At 40.3% G+C, this 21,180-nt stretch overlaps 2 protein-coding genes across 3 annotated transcripts in view; one reads left to right on the plus strand and one right to left on the minus strand.

Annotated features, from left to right (window-relative positions):
• Positions 1-21,180, plus strand: part of haus8 (HAUS augmin like complex subunit 8) — a 151,738-nt gene that overhangs the window by 41,322 nt on the left and 89,236 nt on the right. The gene's annotated exons all lie outside the window — the stretch shown is intronic.
• The window catches only part of ncln (nicalin), a 51,022-nt gene that overhangs the window by 6,067 nt on the left and 23,775 nt on the right, over positions 1-21,180 (minus strand). The window contains exons 5-13 of the mRNA XM_060846408.1: positions 20,376-20,456; positions 16,325-16,428; positions 15,482-15,570; positions 14,400-14,539; positions 13,202-13,377; positions 12,767-12,854; positions 9,454-9,492; positions 5,438-5,601; positions 1,003-1,056 (exon numbers count right to left, since the gene is read on the minus strand). Coding sequence (XP_060702391.1) covers positions 1,003-1,056; positions 5,438-5,601; positions 9,454-9,492; positions 12,767-12,854; positions 13,202-13,377; positions 14,400-14,539; positions 15,482-15,570; positions 16,325-16,428; positions 20,376-20,456 — 935 coding nt within the window. The remainder of the gene's footprint in view (positions 1-1,002; positions 1,057-5,437; positions 5,602-9,453; positions 9,493-12,766; positions 12,855-13,201; positions 13,378-14,399; positions 14,540-15,481; positions 15,571-16,324; positions 16,429-20,375; positions 20,457-21,180) is intronic.

Here is a 21,180-nt window from a genome sequence, read left to right on the forward strand (position 1 = left end):
ACAGTGAAAAAAAAGAACTACACAAGACAAAAGGATTAATTAGATTCTTTCCCCTATCTATATAGGAGGGAAGGTCAGATTTGAAGAATATGAAAAAGATTTATAGTAACTGCAATCAATTGGCAAATAATCAAATCTGATACAGAAGGCAAATATGGTACCTTAATAAATCATGTTAAAATTAATCAAGTCTCTTTCTTCTTTGAGCTACTAGTAAACAATCTATCTGGTCCGTGAATAAATCATAATATGTCTTAAATCGATCACAAGTCTCTCTAATGGGAGAGTTGATGGTACAACAATAGTTTCAGAGTTTATTACTGTTCAATCCACCATCTTGTTTTCTTTTTTACAAATACTGGTGAACTGAGATAATGAGCTTTACATGTATTAGTGATCCTTATCTTCCGAATGCAGAGACTCTTAGGGCACTAAAACAGAAATTGCTGGTAAAATTCAGCAGGTCTGGCAGCATCTGTAGGGAGAAAGCAAAGTTAACTGTTTTCTCTCTACAGATGCTGCCAGACCTGTTGAATTTTGCCAGCCATTTGTTTTTGTTTCAGATTCCCAAAAACCATAACGCTTTATTTTATTTTAGATTCTTATGGCATATCAGTCAGTACGGAGAGGCTAGGCACTAATTCCTGATGAAGGGCTTAAGTCCAAAACGTCAATTTTCCTGCTTCTCGAATGCTGCCTGACCTGCTGTGGTTTTCCAGCACCACTCTAATCTATTCACCCTTACGTGGCCTTGCAACTGAGCATGATCTGGTATTTGTTTTGTGTCCACACATGCACACTTCTTTTGTGGGAATAATTATTTAACAAACAGGAATAGGAATTCAGGTCAATTTACCTAAATCCCCAACAAATACTGGCAAAAAGCCAATTACAACTTTCTCTTTCAGCCAACCTATGATCATTCTAGTCTCTAAAAATCAGTATTACATTATTACCCCCAAGCAGTAAGGAGAGGAAACCTGCGTAGACAGTCTTTCATACCTGTACGCATTCATGGTCTGTTTCAGCTGATCATAGAAGAGAAATTCTGGATCCCTGGAATTAGAAAAAAGATTTGTCACCCATGTCATCAGAACTTGAAGAAAACTTGTCTTTTCTAACAATTGCAACTGTAGCTTCAGAACCTATAGGTTTGCAATCTCTAGTGACTGACTCCAGTTAGGTGGCTACGTTCCTAATGGTACCTGTATTAAACACAGCAGCAACAAAAACAGCAGATAAGTACAAGTCAACTGTGCACAGTCAGGAAGAAGAGATCACATGTGAAGTGAGATACAGCCTGAATGAGAATGCAGTTCAGCGAATTTGGAGGCAGCGTGGATATTTGTTGCAGAGGGCAAGAGTTGCTTAGAGCTTGCACTTTTCGGCTCAAAGTTTTTTTTAAAAACCACCTCAATTGAAACTCAGGTATCCAATACAAAAAGTGATATCACAGGAAGACTGCAAGTTTATTGACTGGTAACAGCTACTGATTTGGCTCTGTCTCATAGGTCATCATCAGATTAAGCCAGAATTCCTCAAGCTAGTAACACTCGCCACAGACGTGGTCACTATGAACCACAATGGGGTCCATGAGCTCCCAAATCATGCATCCCACATTTTCTAAAAGTCAAATTAAGAATTAAACTAGATGTATTAAACCTTGAATGATGGATTTGTAGTGACGGTGTGTGTAGCAAGTGTTGATTACTTGAGGAACTCTGACTCAGAGTTGATGAGGTGGAGTCTGAGCTTCAAATGCTGTGATGCATCAGGGAGTGTTTTACCTGGATGCTGTGTTTCAGGAGGCAGTCACGCCCCTTAGATTAACTACTTCAAATTTTATCAGTGGTCAGGGACAGGAGATGTGACTAGCAGCAAGGCAGGCAGAGGGATCCAGGATGAAGTACTAAAGGAGCTTCAGGCCTTGAGCTCATCTAACAGGCTTGAGATTCTTGCTTCTTTTGTGGATGTGTAGGAGCTATAGGGAGGATGAGCAAACTGACCATAGCACTGTGGTACGTGCAGCTGTTCAAGAAGGGGAGATAAAAGAAATGGAGTTGTAATTGGGGATAGCATAATTAGGGGAATGGACACCATTCTCTATGGCCAGAATCAAAAGCCCTGAAACCTGTGAGGTCTGCGTAGTGCCTAGGTTCAGGACATTTTACTTGGGCTACAGAGGAATTTGGAGTGGGAGGGAAAAGGTCCAGTTGTCATGGTCCACACAGGTACCAATACAGGTAGAAAGAGGTTTTGATAAGGGAACATGAGCAGCTAAAGGTCAAAATTAAAAAGCAGAACTAAAGGAGGTAATAATCTCTGGATTATTACCCGAGCCATAAGCTAATTGGCACAAGATCAAAGAGATAAATCCGTGGCTCAAAGATTGCTGCAGGAGAAAATCAGTTTGAATTCATGGAACATTCCACTGGTACTGGGAAAAGGAGAGCTGTTCTGATGGGACCGGCTCCACTTAAATCATGCTGGGGCCAGAGTCCTGGCAAATCCTAACTGGGACTGTGGATCAGTTGTTATATTAAATAGTAGCGGGGTGGGCATGGTGGGGGTTGTGGATTCAGTTCCATGGAAAATGTTAGGGGGAGAGGGCTCAGCAGAGGTTATTAAAATTTCCAGAACAAGTAATAGGGTAGAGAGAATGGAAAGGGTCAGGAATTTAACTTCTGGCACAGCAAATAAGGGGAAAACTTATGAGAAGGGGACAGTCAGTCAACACAGGACTGAGGGAATTGCACTCAAGTGCATGCAGTATACTGAAGGAGGTAAGTGAGCTTGTACTGCTGATTGAAATTGGCATGTACAATGTTAGGGGCATCACAGATGTGCCTGCAAGGTGATCAGGGCTGGGAATATGATCCAAGGATATGCGCCCTTTTAAGAAGGGTAAGCAGATGGGCAGAGGGGACAGACAGGGTAGCCTGGTTAGTAAGGAATGCAGTTAAATCAATAGCAAGAAGTCATATCGAACTGGATGGTGTAGAACCAGACAGTAGTCTTGAGGAGCCTCAAAGGAAATAAAAGACCTGATGTGAGTTAAGTATATGTCTCCTAGCTGTTGTTCAGGATGTGGGGAAGAAAAAGCATGTGAGAAGGGCACAAATACAATAATTGTGGGGGACTTCAATATGCAGGTATACTGGGAAAAAAAAAATCAGTGATACTGGATCTCTCCCACTCCCAAAAAAACAAAAGGAATATGTGAAATGCCTCTGGGACTTCCTTTTAAAAAAGAAGCAAGTTGAGGAACAGCCCACTAGGGAACTAGCAATTCTAGATTTTTTGATATATAATGAGGCATACTTGACAGGGAAGCTTAAAGTGAAGGAACTCCTAGGGGTTCCTCTTGACCACACAAGAATTCATTCTGAAGTTTAAAAGAGGGGGAAGAGGGGAAAGACTCAATCAGATGTAATGATATTACAACTAACTGAAAGTAACTACAAAGACAAGAGGGAGGAGCTGGACAGACTTGATTAGAAGGGAAGCCAAACAGGGGAGGACAGTGGCACAGCAATGACAGGAGCTTCTCGGGGTAATTTGGGATGCAGAGCAGAAATTCATCCCAAGCAGCATATTAAGGGGAGAACGAGGCAACCATGACCGATAAAGTGAACTCAGACACCAGAAAAGCAAAAGAAAAAGCACATGATTAATGATAGGCCAGAGAACTGGGGAAATCCTTAAGAACCAGCAGATAACTTAAATAAAGCAATTGGGGGATAATGAAATTTAACAGTAAGCTAGCCAGTAATATAAAAGATAAATGCAAGAGCTTTGTTTTAGATATATAAAAAAGGGAAGGGAGAGAGGCAAGAGTGGACCACTGGAAAATGATGGTGGAGAAATAGTAATGAGGAGTAAAGAAATGGTGGAGGAACTGAATAGGTACTTTGCATCAGTCTTCACAGTGAAAGACACCAGAACTTCAAGAGACCCAGGGTGCAGAGCTAAGTGTACTGGCCATTACAAAGAAGATACCGGGATAGTTGGAAGATCTGAAGATGGATAAATCACCAACACCAAATGGACTATACCCTAGGGTTCTGAAGAGATAGGAGGAGAGTTGTTAGTGATCTTTTAAGAATTGCTGGAGTCATGGAAGGTCCCAGAAGACGAGAAAATGGCTAATGTAACACCCTTATTCAAGAAGGGAAGGAGGCAAAAGACTGGAAACTATAGGTTAGTTAGCCTGACCCTGTTGTCGGTAAGGTTTTATAGTCCATTATTAAGGTTGAGGTTGCAGAGTACTTGAAAGTGTATGGTAAAATAGGGCTTAGACAGAACATCTTCATCAAGGGGAGCTCATGCTTGACTAATCTGTTTGAATTCTTTGAGAAGGTAATGAGCAAGGCAGAGAAAGGAGACCCAGTGGACATGACCTATTTGGATTTCCAGAAGAACTTTGACAATATGCTGTACAGGAACCTGTTAATTAAGAGTCAATGGTGTTAGGGGCAAGATACTAGCATGGATAGAGGATTAGCTGACTGATAGGAGGCATAGTGTAGGGACAAAAGGGTCATTAATGAATGACAAAGGAACAGAGGGCATTGTTGTTAAGCTTGCAAATGACTCAAAAGGTAGGTGGAAAGACAGGTAATTTTGAGGAAGTGGGAGGCTGTAGAAGGACTTCGACAGATTAGGAGAGTGGGCAAAGAACCCGCAGATGGAATACAATGTGAAAAGTTGTTGAAAATCTGAAGAACACAAGGACTTGGGAATTCTAGTTCAATATTCTCAAGGTTAACATGCAGATTCAGTTTGCTGTTAGGAAGGCAAATGCAATGTTAACATTCATTTCAAAATGGCTAGAATAGCAGAGATGTGCTGCTAAAACTGTATATGTTCTGGTCAGTCTGCCTTTGGAATACTGTGAGCAATTTTGAGCCCTGTATCCAAGCAAGCATGTGCTGGTGTTAGAGGAGGGCCTGAGGAGGGTTCCAAGAATGATCCTAGGGATGAAGGGATTGTCATGCGAGTGGTTGAGGACTCTGTGTCTATATACTATAGAGTTTAGAAGGATGAGGGGATCTGATTGAAACTTAGAGAATAGTGAGAAACCTGTATAGAGTGACTGCTGAGAAGAGGTTTCTATGAGGATAGACTGGGACCTGAGGGCACAGCCTCAGAGGGAAGGGATGACCCTTTCGAACTGAATGACGAAGCATTTCTTCAGCTAGAGTGTTGTGAACCCGTGGAACTCATTGCCACAGAAGCCTCTGGAGTCCAGGTCATTGACTGTATTCAAGACAGAGATAGGTAATTTCTTGATTAGTGAGGGGACTAAAGGTTACAGGGAGAAGGCAGGAAAAGTGGATTGGGAAATGTATTTCCTATCAAGTATGGTCCATATTTGTGGTGTGTCCTACGTGGTTATACATGCAGTACTCCTTTCTTTATTAAAAGCATAAGGTACCTTTTATCTGCCTTCACATGATGGCGTTTGACATCTTTCAAGTATCGACTCATGTAATACTCCATTGTGGAGATCAGGGTGCTGTCCTTATCAACGAGCTGCGCTGCCCTTGGCTGAGCTGTTAGCCAGTCAAGTACGGACGATAGCTGGTCCTCCTGTAGTTGCTACATTGGGAGAGGTAGAGGAGGAAAATCAGAGTAAAGGGGACACCGAAGATAAAAAATACAGACCATTCCAGAACATTTTGCTCCTTGGATTCTGACATTAAGTTATTGCGCATAAGATGCGAATCAAATTTGCTAAGACCACTGTGAAGGGCAGGCTAACTATCAGGATGGTTGAATATAGAAAAGCAGCTGATGCAAACTGAAGATCTATGATAAAGCGGTGTTCAGACTGGATTTCAAAAGCTCCTATGAAACTAAAGACCACTATACAAAAGTGCTGAAGTCTTACTTTACTGAATGGGTCAGCCTTTTATTAATTATATTGGTAGGACAGGAGGGAAAAATTAACCAAACAATTTTACTGAAAATACAGTCTGTTGTTCATTATTATTCAGCTAAACCCTCTTCAGAGAAACAGCTGTGACCCTTTCCCAAGCAGACTGACTCCCTCCAACAAAATATATTCAATACTATAAAACCAGAATAGTTGCTTAAACATTTTCTCTTTGGCATTCCAAAGTCCCTCTTGATGTTAGTGTCAAGTTGATGACAAATTCCACATAACCTGACACCATAATACCTTTATGATCTACATATCACCACCTATCTTCCACCCCCCCCCCCGCATCATTGTATTGCTCTTTATCTCGTTTCTTCTTTTCTACCATCACTTGCAATTCCCTTTATCGACTACAACTGTGCTCCATAACCACATATTCAACTCTGACCTGCTTTGAATAACCTTCACAGCCCAGTAATAAACACTACCCTCATACTGTCTACTGTTTAGAGTTCACTATTTCTCCACTTTAAAGTAAAAGGCAAACTTACGTTTATATAGTCGCTCTCAACATCTCGACAGGAAATGGAAGCCAATGAAACACATTTGAAAACATGGCCATTGTGGTAAGAAATACAGCAGCCAAGGTGCATATAGTGAAGACCAATCTGATTATTAGGTAATTCTTTTGGTATTGATTGGGGACAAACATTATCAAGGATATTGGATAAAGAAAGGTGAGGGAAGAAATGCTTATTTGAAATAACACCATAGGATCATTCACATTTATCCAAGAGGTTTAACATGTTACGCCTCAGTGCTAAGTGAAGTGTCATCCAAACGTCTGTTCTTCAAATCTCTCCATTATGACTCGAACTCTCAACCTCCTGTCTCAGGTGTGAACTGACTCCAAAGTCATAGGGTCACAAAGCATGAAAACATACTCTTTGGTCAAACCAGTCCATGCTGAACATGATTCCCAAACTAAACTAGTCTCAACTGCCTGCTCCAGGCCTATACTTCTCTAAACCTTTCCTATTCATGTACTTATCCAATGTCTTTTAAATGTTGTAATTGTGCCCACATTCAACACTTCCTCAGGAAATTCATTCCACACGAACCATCTGCCGTGTAAAAGGTTTGCCTCTCACGTTTTTTTGAAAATCTCTCTTCTGACCTTAAAAATGCGCCCACTAATCTTGAAATCCCCCACCCAAGGGAAAAGATAACTACCATTAACTCTATCTACACCTTTTATTATTTTATAAACTCCTAGGTCGCCTCTCAACCTCCTACGCTTGAACGAGAAAAGTGCCAGCCTTTCTTTATAACTCAAACCTTCCACATCAGGAAACATCCTGATAAATCTCTTCTGAACCTTCTCCAGCTTAATGATATCCTTCTTATAACTGGGCAACCAGAAGAGGTTTCACCAATGTACTGTACAACGTCAACATGACTTCCCAACTCCTACATTCAAAGGACAGAGCAACGAAGGCAAACATGCCAAATGACATTTTAACCACCCTTTGTGATGCAAACTTCAAAAGTACCATATACCTGCAACAGGTCCCTCTGTTCCACAATAATACCCAAGGCCCTATCATTAACTGTATAAGCTCTACCTGGTTTGTTGTACCAAAATGCAATAATTTGCATTTATCCAGATTGAACTCCAACTGCCATTTTTCGGCCCACTGACCCAATTAATCAAAGACCCCTTTGTAATCTTAGAAAACCTTCTTCACTGTCTGATATGCCACCAATTTTGGTGTCGTCTGTAAACTTATTAACCATGCCTTGTGTATTTTCATGTACATCATTTACATAAATAATAAACAGGACCCAGAGCTGATCACTGTGTAACACTGGTGACAGGCCTCCAGTCTGAAAAGCAACCCTCCACTCTGTCTTCTGCCATTTAGCCAATTGTGTGTCCAATTGGCAAGCTCACCCCGAATTCCACATGACTTAACTTTACTAATTAGACTACCATGCAGAACCTTGTCAAAGGCTTTACCAAAATCTAAACGAACGTCTACTGCTCTGCCATCAGTCTCTTTGGTAACTTCTTCAAAAAACTCAAGTTTGAGAGACAAGATTTTCCTTACACAAAACCATGCTGACTACACCAAAGCAATTTTTGCTTTTCTAAATGTCCATAAATCCTATCTTTTATAATCACCTCCAACAATTTACTCACAACCGAATTCAGACTCACAGGTCTGTAGTTCCCAGATTTCTCCTCACAATATTTCTTAAACAAAGGTACAACATTAGCCACCCTTCAGTCTTCAGGCACCTCACTCAGTTATAGGTGATGCAAATAGTTCTGCAAAGGGTCTTGCAATTTCCTCCCTTACTTGCCTCAATGTTCTGGGATACATTAGATCAGGTCCTGAAGATTTAGCCAGCTTTATATTCTCTAAGACCTCCAGAACTTTGTCTTCTGCAATGTTTTTAAAACATCAAAGTTTATTTCTTTGCATTCTCTAGACTTCATTTCTTTCTCCATTGTAAAAACTGATGTGAAATATTCATTTAGTATCTCTCCCATCTCCTGGGGTTCAACACAAAGATCCTTGATCTTCAAGAGGCCTTACCCTCTCTCTAGTTATCCTCTTGCTCTCAATGTATTTGTAGACTCTCTCTTTGGATTATCTTCAACTTTATCCACTAATGTTATCTCATATCCCCACAATGCCTTCCTGATTTCCTTTTTAAGAATGCCCCTACACACTCTACATTGATCAAGAAATTCAATTGAACCAAGTTGTCCAAACCCAAAATAAGATTCTCTTTTATTCATGACTAGAACCTCAATATCTTTATTTATCCATTGTTCCTTACCCAATGAGCTAGTATAATGTCAGGCAGCAAGTTTAGCAATTAAGATGATTCAATTGAAAACTCAGGAGAACCCTAAGCTGTAGTAACAGTAGATGCAAAGTGGTGTAAAAGTTACAACAGAACTCTGGAGTTTATCCTGCTCAACACCTTACGGAGGATATTTCATAAAATTAAGAAGTTCATTATGAAAGAAGCATGACTCCAATGAAGTATCAAGTAGGGTCTGAAAAGTTCCTAAGATGTCGGTATATCCACTACAAGGCACTTTTTGTTTTAATTTCAGCAGATAGAAAAACATCCTGCAGGTGAGGATCCTTGCAAGCAGATGTGGTGTGCTTCTCTAGCTAAATAGTCTGCAATTGCAGTGGTTAGTGAATACCTCTTGTTATGAGCTGCAAATTGGTTTTATTTCTGTAGTGCAGCTATAACACAGCTTAGCTTAGTTATATCTGACGCTGTGCAGGTCATGCAATATCCATGGTTGTTGCTGTACACAATATTTTAATAGATTCTGAAGGGCTGGAAAACAGTCCCTGATATCAGATTTAAAAAAAAACCACTGCACCAACAGCATCATCTTGTTGTGTTTCAAAACGTAGGACACCACTGCAGACATCCAGGTTATAAACTCACTATTGTGCACTCCAGCAGCTGTGATGTCACTAGCTTTTTCAAAAGCAAAATGAAGTTTAAAGAAATTAAGAGGCATTCAAGCTTACCATTTGCTCAGTGAAGATTTGAAGATCCTCTGGGGCACCCTAAAAAAATACAAAAACATTTAAAGACACAGTCCAATAAAGGCATTTATGGATGATGTGCACAATGTGGAGCAACACATGCCCACAAAACACCAACAACATGGTTCAAAATTGCAGTCCATATCTCTAACTGACTGGTAACCTGTGGTTGACAAGTTGCTCAATTAGTAACCTACTTGACTTTGAAGGGGCAGCTTGGCTGAAATCAAGTGAGAGTTTCCTATCTTCATTTGTACTTCAGTGAACAAAACTTCAAGAGGCCTTAAGAAGCAGAGGTCATTCCTACATTTGCAACAAAAGACAACTCCCTGTTCCAGCATGATCAAAATCAAGAACTCAAGAGTCACTGTGACACCCAAATCCCATCATTCCAGTAGCATGGAATGTCAGAATCCTCTCTGAATAATCTGCAAGCAAAGTCAGTGCTTAACATGGTTACATTTTACTGAAATGCTTAATCAATACACCAAAGGCTATGGTTGCATTTAGTATATGGACACAGGGCTGAAAATGTGTTGCTGGAAAAGCGTAGCAGGCCAAACAGCATCCAAAGAGCAGGAAAATCGACGTTTCGGGCATGAGCCCTTCCTCAGGTTTCAGCTCTGATCTCCAGCATCTGCAGTCCTCACTTTCTCCTATATGGACGCAGGACCCAGAAGCAGGAGTAGATGATTCAGCTCTTTGAGTCTGTTCGCCATTTAATACAATCATGGGTATCTGGTTGTGGTCTTAACTTAATTTCTTGTCTGCATCCATTATCCTGACATCCCCATCATGCGGAATCCCTTGACGATCAAAGATGCATCCACTCAGCCTTGAAAAAATTTAATGACCTAATCACCACTGTTTTTTGGTGAGAGAACTCCACAACTCTTTAGGCAGAAAAGAAAATCTCAATTCCATTTTAAAAGGGAGACCTCTTACTTTTAAATTGCTTCCTCTATGATCTCGTATGTTTCAACAGGGTCACCTCTCATTCTCCTAACATTCTATGGGAATACATCAAACCTCTTCAACTTTGCTTCATTTTGACAATGAGTCATGCCAGAATCATCTGATCTGCTTCTAGTGCAATTATTCCTTTTGCAGATGGAGATCAAAACAGCACAGTTGTAATAAAACGTTTCCTGCTTTAATATTCCATTGCCCTTGCAATAAACATCAACACTCCATTATGTAGTATTTTTGAAAAAAATTTTAACATTTTGAAGTGAGAACAGAAAATACAGGAATCACATCCGGCCCATCAGAATTAACATGCAGAGTTGGGCTTTTCATGTTTATTTTATATTAGCATTATTGAGGGCTCTCAAAAGCTTCTTTAATTTACACAGTGAGTACGGATCCAAATTTGCATTAATTTCTTTATCAAATAAGCAGCTGCTCTTCTCATTTTGAGAGTCGGGGCAGAGTGGGGCAGAGTGGGGCAGAGTGGGGCAGAGTGGGGCAGAGTGGGGCAGAGTGGGGCAGAGTGGGGCAGAGTGGGGCAGAGTGGGGCAGAGTGGGGGAGAGTGGGGGAGAGTGGGGGAGAGTGGGGGAGAGTGGGGGAGAGTGGGGGAGAGTGGGGGAGAGTGGGGGGTTATTTCTACTTTTTTATGCACTAATCCAGAGCCAGACACTAGATGGAGACAATAGCCACTGCAACACTTAAGACAGCTTTATCAGATTCTCCCTCACCACCTTGTGGAGGTAACCACTGCACAGGTGAAGGAACTCTGGAACAAGAGACTGGAGGGCAAATCTAGGCGGAGTGCATTTCTGGGAACCCTTACTAGACAAGAAAATGGATCTCACAGTCATATGGTTGAGATAAAACAGTGAGGTAGAGACCTCTCAGCACTAAACATGGACTGTCAAACCACATGCACTATCAACCCAAAAACTCCCCTACATTTCAAAGACATTTTGGAAAATGGGTTCTATTGCCAGATGTATGTTGTGGTTCTGTTCGCCGAGCTGGGAATTTGTGTTGCAGACATTTTGTCCCCTGTCTAGGTGACATCCTCAGTGCTTGGGAGCCTCCTGTGAAGAGCATCTGTGATGTTTCCTCCGGCATTTATAGTGATTTGTATCTGCCAAAAGTATCTTCTTAAACACAAGACAGAGTGTGGTGGTGGAGGGGTGCTTTTCAGACTGGAGGCCTGTAATCAGTGGTTTGCCACAAGGATCGGTGCTGGGTCCACTGCTTGTTGGCATTTATACAAATGATTTGGATGTGAACATAGGAGGTAGAATTAATAAGTTTGAGGATGATCCCAAAATTGGAGCAGCAGTGGACAGCAAAAGGTGGACACCTCAAACTGCAATGGGATCTTGATCAGATGGGCCAATGAACAGAGGAATGGGAGATGGAGTTTAATTTAGATAAATGTGAGGTGCTATATTTTGGGAAAGCAAATCTTAACAGGACTTATACACTTAATGGTAAGGTCCTAGGGAGTGTTGCTGAACAAAGAGACCTTGGAGTGCAGGTTCATAGCTCCTTGAAAGTGGAGTCGCAGGTAGATAGGATAGTGAAGGCGGTGTTTGGTACGCTTTCCAGAGAATTGAGTACAGGAGTTGGGTGGTCATGTTGTGGCTGTACAGGATGTTGGTTAGGCCAATTTTGGAATTGTGCACACAATTCTAGCTTCCCATCTATAGGAAGAATGTTTTAAAACTTGGAAGTGTTCAGGCAAGATTTACAAGGATATTGCCAGGGTTGGATGGTTTGAATTATACAGAGAAGGTGAATAGGCTAGGGCTGTTTTCCGTGGAGCATTGGAGACTGAAGAGTGACCTTATAGAGGTTTATAAAATCATGACGGGTTTGGATAGGGTAAATAGACAAGGTCTTTTCCCCTGAGGTGGAGGGAGTCCAGAACTAGAGGGCAGAGGTTTAGGACGAGAGGGTAGAAATTTAAAAAGGGTCCTAATGGACAACGTTTTCATGCAAAGTGTGGTGCGTGTATGGAATGAGCTTTAGAGGAAATGGTGGAGACTGGTACAAATACAACATTTAAAAGGCATCTGAATAGGTTTAGTGAATAAGAAGAGTTTAGAGAGATATGAGCCAAGTCTGGCAAATGGGAGCAGATTAGTTTAGGATATTTGGTTGGAATGGATGAGTTGGAACAAAAGGTCTGTTTCTGTGCTGTACATCTCAATGATTCTATAAATGTTACCCTTTCCTTCACTGACCAGATCAGCATGGAAAAATGAGCTTGCTCATTCAAGGGAGAACAATTTTCTGCAGATTCAGGAAATACAAATGAAAAAGAAAGAAGATGCTTACCTTCTCTGTTAGGTTGTAAATGACTCTTGCCAGTGCCTCAGCAATTATTTTGGTATTGCGACATAATTTCTGAATACTAATCTGGGACCTAAATTTAGAAAGAAAGAATATGAAGAAAAGTTTTCTTGACACAAGGTAAGCAGATAGCTAACAACACATTTACTTTCAGGAATAACCTTGATCTTTGATAAATCACCCTGTATGTTCTTATCATACCCCTTAATCCATTTTCATTGAACTGCCCCTTCAGTAGTAAAATACGGATTATTTCAGTGGCCTGCCGAGAATATTTTCTTCTGTAACTTCTTTTTGAGGAGAAAGCTCTACATCCCTTCCGCTGTTGCTGTTTCCATGCCCTACAGTTTGAACCCTTCATTTTTAAGCAAAATATGTTGATCAAAATTATTAAAGCAGCAACAAGGAGGGTCCTGTTACCTCATGTCCATAACACTGGTCCGAAGGCTGTTTTTATGGCTTTCTAGGCGGGATACGGTGAATGCTGGTAACCGACGAATTCCGAATCGTTCATGCTCCCAGGCCAACATGTCTTCGGCCAAGTTGATTTTTTTATGGATCATGGAGAATTTCACTTCTGGAAACCTGGAGGTCACCTACGTTTCAAATTCAACGATTTTTCAATCAACTAACAGGTTACTTACTTTAGACATGCAACGTACCATAAACTTCCTACAATCTCAAAGCAAACATCAGCACCAAAGAAGCAACTTTAACTCTTAAGTTATCATACAAGTCTGGAAACTCACCGTTGAAGAGTACCAGTAAAAGCTGACTATATCGGCCACAGAATTCCCAGTTGCATAATGGATTGAGAATAGCAGGAATTTGAGTTGGCAAATTCTGCAGTACAGACTAAACTGCAGTTACTTCCAAGTGGAAGTGACCAAATCAGCATGGACTGCAGAGCAAAGGTAGAACCTTTCTATTCATGTTCAGAAACTGAGCTAACAGATTTTCTACTTTTATTACAGGCATCATTGTTTTAAAATGTCAACACTGGATAATATCAACTATTTGAGCATAAAAATCAAATCTGGGATCTCTTCACCTAGGTCCATAGTAAGATGGAGATGGGGAAGAAGGAGCTAAGTATGGGAGAAGTGCACGCACCAATGAAACAGTGAATTTCTAACTTAGTGTGAATTCATTAGCCATTTTCCACAGTGAGTTTCCAATCTCAGTCTGCTGTCTGTAGAATGCAGTGGGCAATAGGGACCAGTTTATATCTCTGTCTCATGAATAAGTAGAGAGAAATGAGTAAGTCTTATTGAGGCACTGGCTCAAAGCACCACTGGTAGAAAATTGTAGGTGGAATTCTTGCTACTACTTACCTTAAGGTCACAAAAAGTGGGAAGTAGGCATTGTTATTTAGGTCAATGTTACAGCCAATTTATGGTAGTAACATCCTATAGCCAGGACATATTCCATTTATTGTGTGAAACTCTTTGAGAATTATTGGAGTTACGATAAAGCATAGTTTAAGGGTATAAAAGCAAAAATAACTGCATGAGATTGAAATATTGGGTGTGAACCCAGGAGTTTGCCTTGGAACACACTGTGGCAGATCCTCAAGTTCTACTCTTAAAAAGTGAGTTTGATTTGGCAACACACTTACTGTTTCAAGCTCTTTCAGGAAGGTGTGCTGTGGAGTGGCTTCCTTCGGTGGCTTTGAGACATGAAGGTAAAGACTATCACCATTGCCTAACGTATCGAGGCACAAAACGAATGCAACGTTATCCTGAAGGAGGCTGGAATCTAGAAAACATGAACATCCACAAGATTACAGCCTTCCTGGGAAAACGTGGCTCCCCTCACAGGATGAATTGAAACATTTCAACTACTTGTCAGAAGCTAATTCCATAGAATTTTTTATCACAGGAAAGAGTTGTTTGGCCAAAAGAGGCCAGAATTATGCTTTCACATTGATGCTATCCACAAAGATCAGCCAACTCCACCTAACCTCAGCCCAAATGGAATAACTAAGAATAAGTATCTCGACCATAATGAAGCAACGCTACTGAATATCTATTTCTATTTATAATAGTAGATGTGCTGAGGATATCTAAGTGCTAACTTGATAGTGGAAAACAGCTTGTGCTATTTACCAGATTTAAATGTTCAAGTGGTGAATAGTTATAGTCAGAGATGTAGAGCACAGCAACAGATCCTTCAGTCCAACTTGTCCATATATCCTCGATATCCTAACCTAATCCAATCCAATTTGCCAGCACTTAGCCCATATCCCTCTAAACCTTTCCTATTCATATACCCATCCAGATGCCTTTTTAAATGGTGTGATTGTACCAGTCTCCACCACTTCCTCTGGCAGCTCATTCCATACATGCACCACCCTCTGCATAAAAAATTTGTCCCTTAGGTCCCTTTTATATCTTTCCCCTCTCACCCTAAACTATGCTCTCTAGTTCTGGACTCCCCAACACAGGGAAAAGACTTTGTCTATTTATCCTATCCACAATGAGCAACATCCTTTGCAAATTTGTAATATTTTTCCTGCAGCCACCACTGCACTATCTTAAAGACAACAGTATATGAGCAACCAACACTGGACGCTATGTGGATGTGTAGATAATGTTTACAAACAATTTTGTAGTAGAGGAATATAGGTAATTGCATTCTTAACACTTTCAGATAGGTGGCTTCTTGCTCCCAATGCAGAGATACAATCCTTCATCTTACCTGTGTGATCCAGGTTGTCCTCCAGCCACCGTTTTGTGCCCTGGTAATTAAATTTGCCTCCCCCGGATACATAGAACAGGATATTATATCTGAAAGGTTATTGAAGAACCAAATAGTATTTAACCAAAAGATATTATCAAGAAATTATTCACAGTCAAGTACTTAAGGCACCTACAAATTAACTGGAGACTGTTAACATTTCTCAACCTACTTTAGAGAAAGAATTTCAACCTTAGCCCAATCGCTTCATAGTTTCTGCAGCATTCTCTGCTTGGTTTTGTTGACTGGCTGAGCTCCAATACTCTCCACAGCAGCAAGAATCCCAGCTGATGACTTTTCAACCAGAGGCCACAGGAACTGAGGCCAACTATATTGACATATTATTGCTCTGAAAGAAGTCAGCACTGAATAGAAATCAAGCTTACAGATGTTTGGTATGGTACTGCTCAGTCCCATAACACACTGCATATTTGTGAATTTGATCCCGATTGGGAAAAAGCATTAAGATATGGATTATTCCAGGTCTCTGGTCACAATGTGTCCCTGGGTCCATATGTACATATATGATACCTTGGGCCTGCACCTGAGCACATCATACACAGGATCAATTGAGGCAAATGAGAAAAGCAGTAGCAAGCCTACTTAGTACGTGCTTATTATTTGTAATTGAATCTGTATGTTAAGCACAGAAAATTATAATTATCAGTGCAGCTTCTGTTCAGTGTCTGAAAAAAACTCAAATTATATCCTTTTTAAAAAGCATATTTATATGAACTAACAGCAGGAATAAAAGTCAAAATTAATTTCAGCAATATCTCATATGCAAGTGTTGCACGCACTCACCCAGCATGTGTCCTCTTGTAAGTATAGAGTTTGGAAAATAGTCGAGCCAGTTCTAGTAAAGCTGCTACACCACTACCATTTGAATCAGCACCGTAAGCCAGCCACTGTGCAGGGTGGGGAGAATAGGATGGGGACAGAAAAAAAAAATTACACTCATCTATCATAAAGATTATAAAAAATTCATGGTCAGAAGAATGGCACAAGTTATTGCTCTAATGTCTCTTAATGGGACCTTGACATATGTTGCTTCCCTTGAACTGAGTGGCAACTAAACATACTGCTACACAGACTACACTGGGTGAGTATGGCATAGTTTCTTCCCAAAAGAACATTAGTGATGGGTCTTTACAACAATTGGTGATAGTTTCATGGCTACTATTATTGAGACTAGCTTTCAATTCCAGATTTTAATAATAAAAATCAATAGAACTTATTTAAATTGAAATTCGACCAATATCTGTGGCAGGTTAAGGAACCATGTACTTAGAGCAGTAGCCTGTGCCTTTTGAATAGTAATCCAGAACTCCTGTTGCTGTGCCACCATATCTCCTAAATTCAGCAATCTTTCAACTATGTTTTAAACTTTCCAATGCTTTCCACTTCTGGTAATACCATATAGCTTATCACGAATTTCCACTACTCTTTTAGACAGTTATAGAGTCAGAGATGTACAGCACAGAAACAGACACTTCGGTCCAACTTGCCCATGCTGACCAGATATCCTAAATACATCTACTCCCATTTGCCAGCATTTGGCCCATAACCCTCTAAATCCTTCCTATTCATACACGCATCCAGACACCTTTTACATGTTCTAATTGTGCCAGCCTCCACCAGTTCTTCTGGTAGCTCATTCCATACACGCATCACCCTCTGCATGAAAAAGTTGCCCTTGCGTCCCTTTTAAAATCTTTTCTCTCTCACCTTAAACCTACACCCCCCAATGTTGGGCTCCTTCACACCAGGAAAAAGACCATGTTTATTTACCCTATCCATGCCCCTCATGACTTTATAAACATCTATAAGGTCACCCCTCAGCCTCAGACGCTCCAGGGAAAATAGCCCCTGCCTTTTTAGCCTCTCCTTATGCCTCAAACCCTCCAGCCCTGGCAACATCCTTGTAAATCTTTTCTGAACCCTTTCAAGTTTTACAACATCGTTCCTCTAGCAGGAAGAATAGAATATAAAAAAGTGCATAAAGAACATTAATTCTTTTTTCTCATTCTTTGATGAGATGTGGGTATTGTTGACAAGGCCAGCATTTATTGCTGATTCTTAATTGTCCCTGACTGAGTGGTTTATTCAGCATTTCAGTGGGATGTTAAGAATCAAACACATTGCTGTGGGTGTGGAGTCATGTATAGCCAAGTGCTGAGCCCAAGTAAGGATGGCACACTTTCTTCCCTGGAGGACATTAATGAACCAGATGGAGCTTTGATGACAATCAATTCTAGGTGAATAGCCACCATTACTGCTTTTAATTCCAGATTTTATTGATTTGGTTTAAATATTCCACCAGCTGTTGTGATGGGATTTGAACCTGCCCCTCAAAACATGAGTATACACATGATCATACTCTGAATTACAAGTCCAGTGCTGTTACCAGTGCACTGTTTGCCCAAATGTAATGTATTACAGTTTACCTATATAGAATCATCGAGTCGGTAGTGTTGAAACATCCAAGTCTGCTGAAAGTCAACATCTTATTTCAACATATGCTTGCTTAGCACAGTTAATTTTATAACAAACCAAAACTAAATTTAATTTTTTTCTCCCGGTTTCAGTGGATTTATTACCATTGTATTAGCATCAGACAGTTATCCTACATACTGCAAATGTAATAATCTCCTATCCATCAGAACTATGCTACCACTGCCTTACAGTTAGTAAGTGTAGGAAAATAAGTTCTCAACTGTCGATTGTTGCAGCACTCAAGGTGCACGAGATAATTCATCTTACTTCTACCTGATTCACACTTGGACATGGCTGAATATATATAATGCAGCTTAAACCAAGAGTCCACTCTTCTCACTAGCAATCAATTAAAAAACAAAGTGGTACTACAGAAACTCACCAAGAACTGGGTTTAAAATAAGAACTGAGGAAAGAGATAGGACTTGTTCGTTTATATAGATTTATAGGTAGATTAAAAGGTATCACATAAACCTATAACTTGATCACATACTTCATGTAAAACATTCATTCTTGCTCAGGTGTGACAGCTGCCCTCTAGCAAATTGCTCGAACAATAATTTTCCATGTACAGGACAGAATAAGTGCAAAGAAATGATTTGAGAACAGAAGAATGTCACATCCAATGGTAAGCCTTTTATGATCTAATTTCCACACGAACACTTCCCAGCAGTAAGTCACCCTTTTTTTTTCGCTTTTTCAGGATTAGTAATTTCAGTTTTAGTCCTCTTATCAAGCCCTACCTGAGGTCATTTCTCAGCACATTTGGTTTGACTCATTGCTGAAGCAAGCAATTCCTTTATCCATCAGACAGTTGTGTGATGCTCTAATAGTCATAGAACTGCACAGCTTGAAAACAACCCTTCATCCATGTTGACCAGATATCCTAAATTAATATAGCCTTATTTGCCAGCATTTGGCCCACATCCTTTTAAACCCTTCTTACTCATGTACTCATCCAGATGCCTTTTAAATGTTGCAATTGTACCATTCTCCTCCACTTTCTTTGGCAGCTCATTCCATACACACACCACCCTCTGAATGAAAATGTTGCTCCTTAGGTCCCTTTTATATCTTTCCCCTCTCACCCTAAACCTATGCCCTCTAATTCTGGACTCCTCCACCCTAAGACCTTGTCTATTTATCCTATCCATGCCACTCAAGATTTGAAAAACCTTTGTAAGGTCACCGTTCACCCTCTGACGCTCTAGGGAAATTAACCCCAGCCTATTTAGCCTCATCCCATAACTCAAACCCTCCAACCCGAAAACATCCTTGTAAATCTTTTCTGAACTCTTTCAAGTTTTACAACAACATTCCTAAAGCAGGGACACCAGAATTGAATGCAGTACAACAAAACACCAAAGTCCCGTTGATCTAAGGCAACCTTTCTCACTGTCCACTATACCTCCAATTTTGGTGTCATCTGCAAACTTACGAACTAAACCTACTATGTTCACACCAAGCTATTTATATAAATGATGAAAAACAGTGGACCCAGCACTGATCCTTATGGCACACCACTAGTCACAGGCCTCCAGTCTGAAAAGCAACCCTCCACCTCCAGTCTCCTACCTTTGAGCCAGTTCTGTACCCAAATGGCTAGTTTGCCCTGTATTCCACGTGATGTAATGTGGCTAACCAGTTTACAATGCAGAATCTTGTCGAAAGTCTTACTGAAGTCCATATAGATCATGACCACCAATGTACCTTCATCAATCCTCTTTGTTACTTCTTCAAAGCCTCAAATGAAGTTAGTGAGACAATTTCTCATGCACAAAGCCATGTTGATTATCCCTAAACAGTCCTTGCCTTTCCAAATACATGTAAATCCTGTCCCTGAGGATCTCCTCTAACAACCCAGCCACCACTGATGTCAGGCTCACTGGTCTATTGTCCCCTGACTTTTCTTTACCACCTTTCTTAAATAGTGGCACCACATTAGCCAACCTCCAGTCTTGCAGCATCTCACCCATTGCTATTCTTGATACAAATACCACAGCAAGGGGCCCAGCAATCACTTTTCTAGCTTCCAGAGTTCTAGGGTACATCTGATCAGGTCCTGGGGATTTATCCACCATTATGCGTTTTAAGACATCCTCTGTAATATGGACATTTTTCAAGATGTCACTACTTATTTCCCCAAGTTCTTGAGCTTTCATATCCTTTGCCACAGTAAACACTGATGCAAAATACTGATGACTCAATGTGTTGGATATTGTTTGACAGGATGTAGTCTAAACATTAGTACAACCATTATACTTCAACAAAATGCTTGTGTATAATAAAAAGCCTGACAAAATAGGTCAAGAAAGCCACTAACAATAAAGATTTCATGATTAGCCAGGTTTGTACTCACAGGAGCCACTCCAAAGGAGTCATAGTGTGCTACAATTACAATGGTGGGAAGATCTTCTCCACCCAGGCCAGTCAATCTGCCCTAAAAGAATATTAAATAACATTTGAAAACACACAATACCACACTTTCAAGAGCCAAATGTCTTTTATTAGCTGAACAGAAAAGCATAAACATTTTTAAAACATGCACGTTTTATAATTGCATACTTTTAATTGTCAACTGAACAAGTTATTTCTATTCAAGACACGACTAAGGTGAAAACCAACAGAAATAATGGTTCAATGTTAATCAAATGAGAGAATAACACATTTCTCTTTTAAAACCATCAAGTTCCTCTACTGTAGTTTTGTTTTCGTCTTCCGATTTTTATAATACAAACCTCAATTTGCTTCATCATTTATTTTTTTCTCCCAAGATCTTTTCATCCCAGTCCTTTAACTGACCTGCCCCATGTCTATCTTTTCAAGTATGTTTTCAGTCATCTCTCCAATTATTTTGCTAATTATTTATTAATTCTACTCCTCCACTGCATCACCTCTAGACTTGCTACATGTTGAAGTCACTATGACTATTGCAGGGTGTCGCTGCAGGAGAAAGGAAAGCCTGTAGGAATTCACTGAATGCCGGATCCCACTTTCAAAAGTTTCAGTTAGATTTTCCATGAAACAACTGAACTCATGGGCAGTTATAACCCTTCATTGTAGAGTGGATCATTTCCTTGTCATGACAGTCCCATTTCTGGAGAGAGAAAATTGATATTTTCTAGACAGAATTGATAGATTTTTGTTCAGCAAGGGCATCAAGA

This window comes from Hemiscyllium ocellatum, chromosome 28, assembly GCF_020745735.1.
Source record: "Hemiscyllium ocellatum isolate sHemOce1 chromosome 28, sHemOce1.pat.X.cur, whole genome shotgun sequence".
NCBI classification, from domain to species: domain Eukaryota; kingdom Metazoa; phylum Chordata; class Chondrichthyes; order Orectolobiformes; family Hemiscylliidae; genus Hemiscyllium; species Hemiscyllium ocellatum.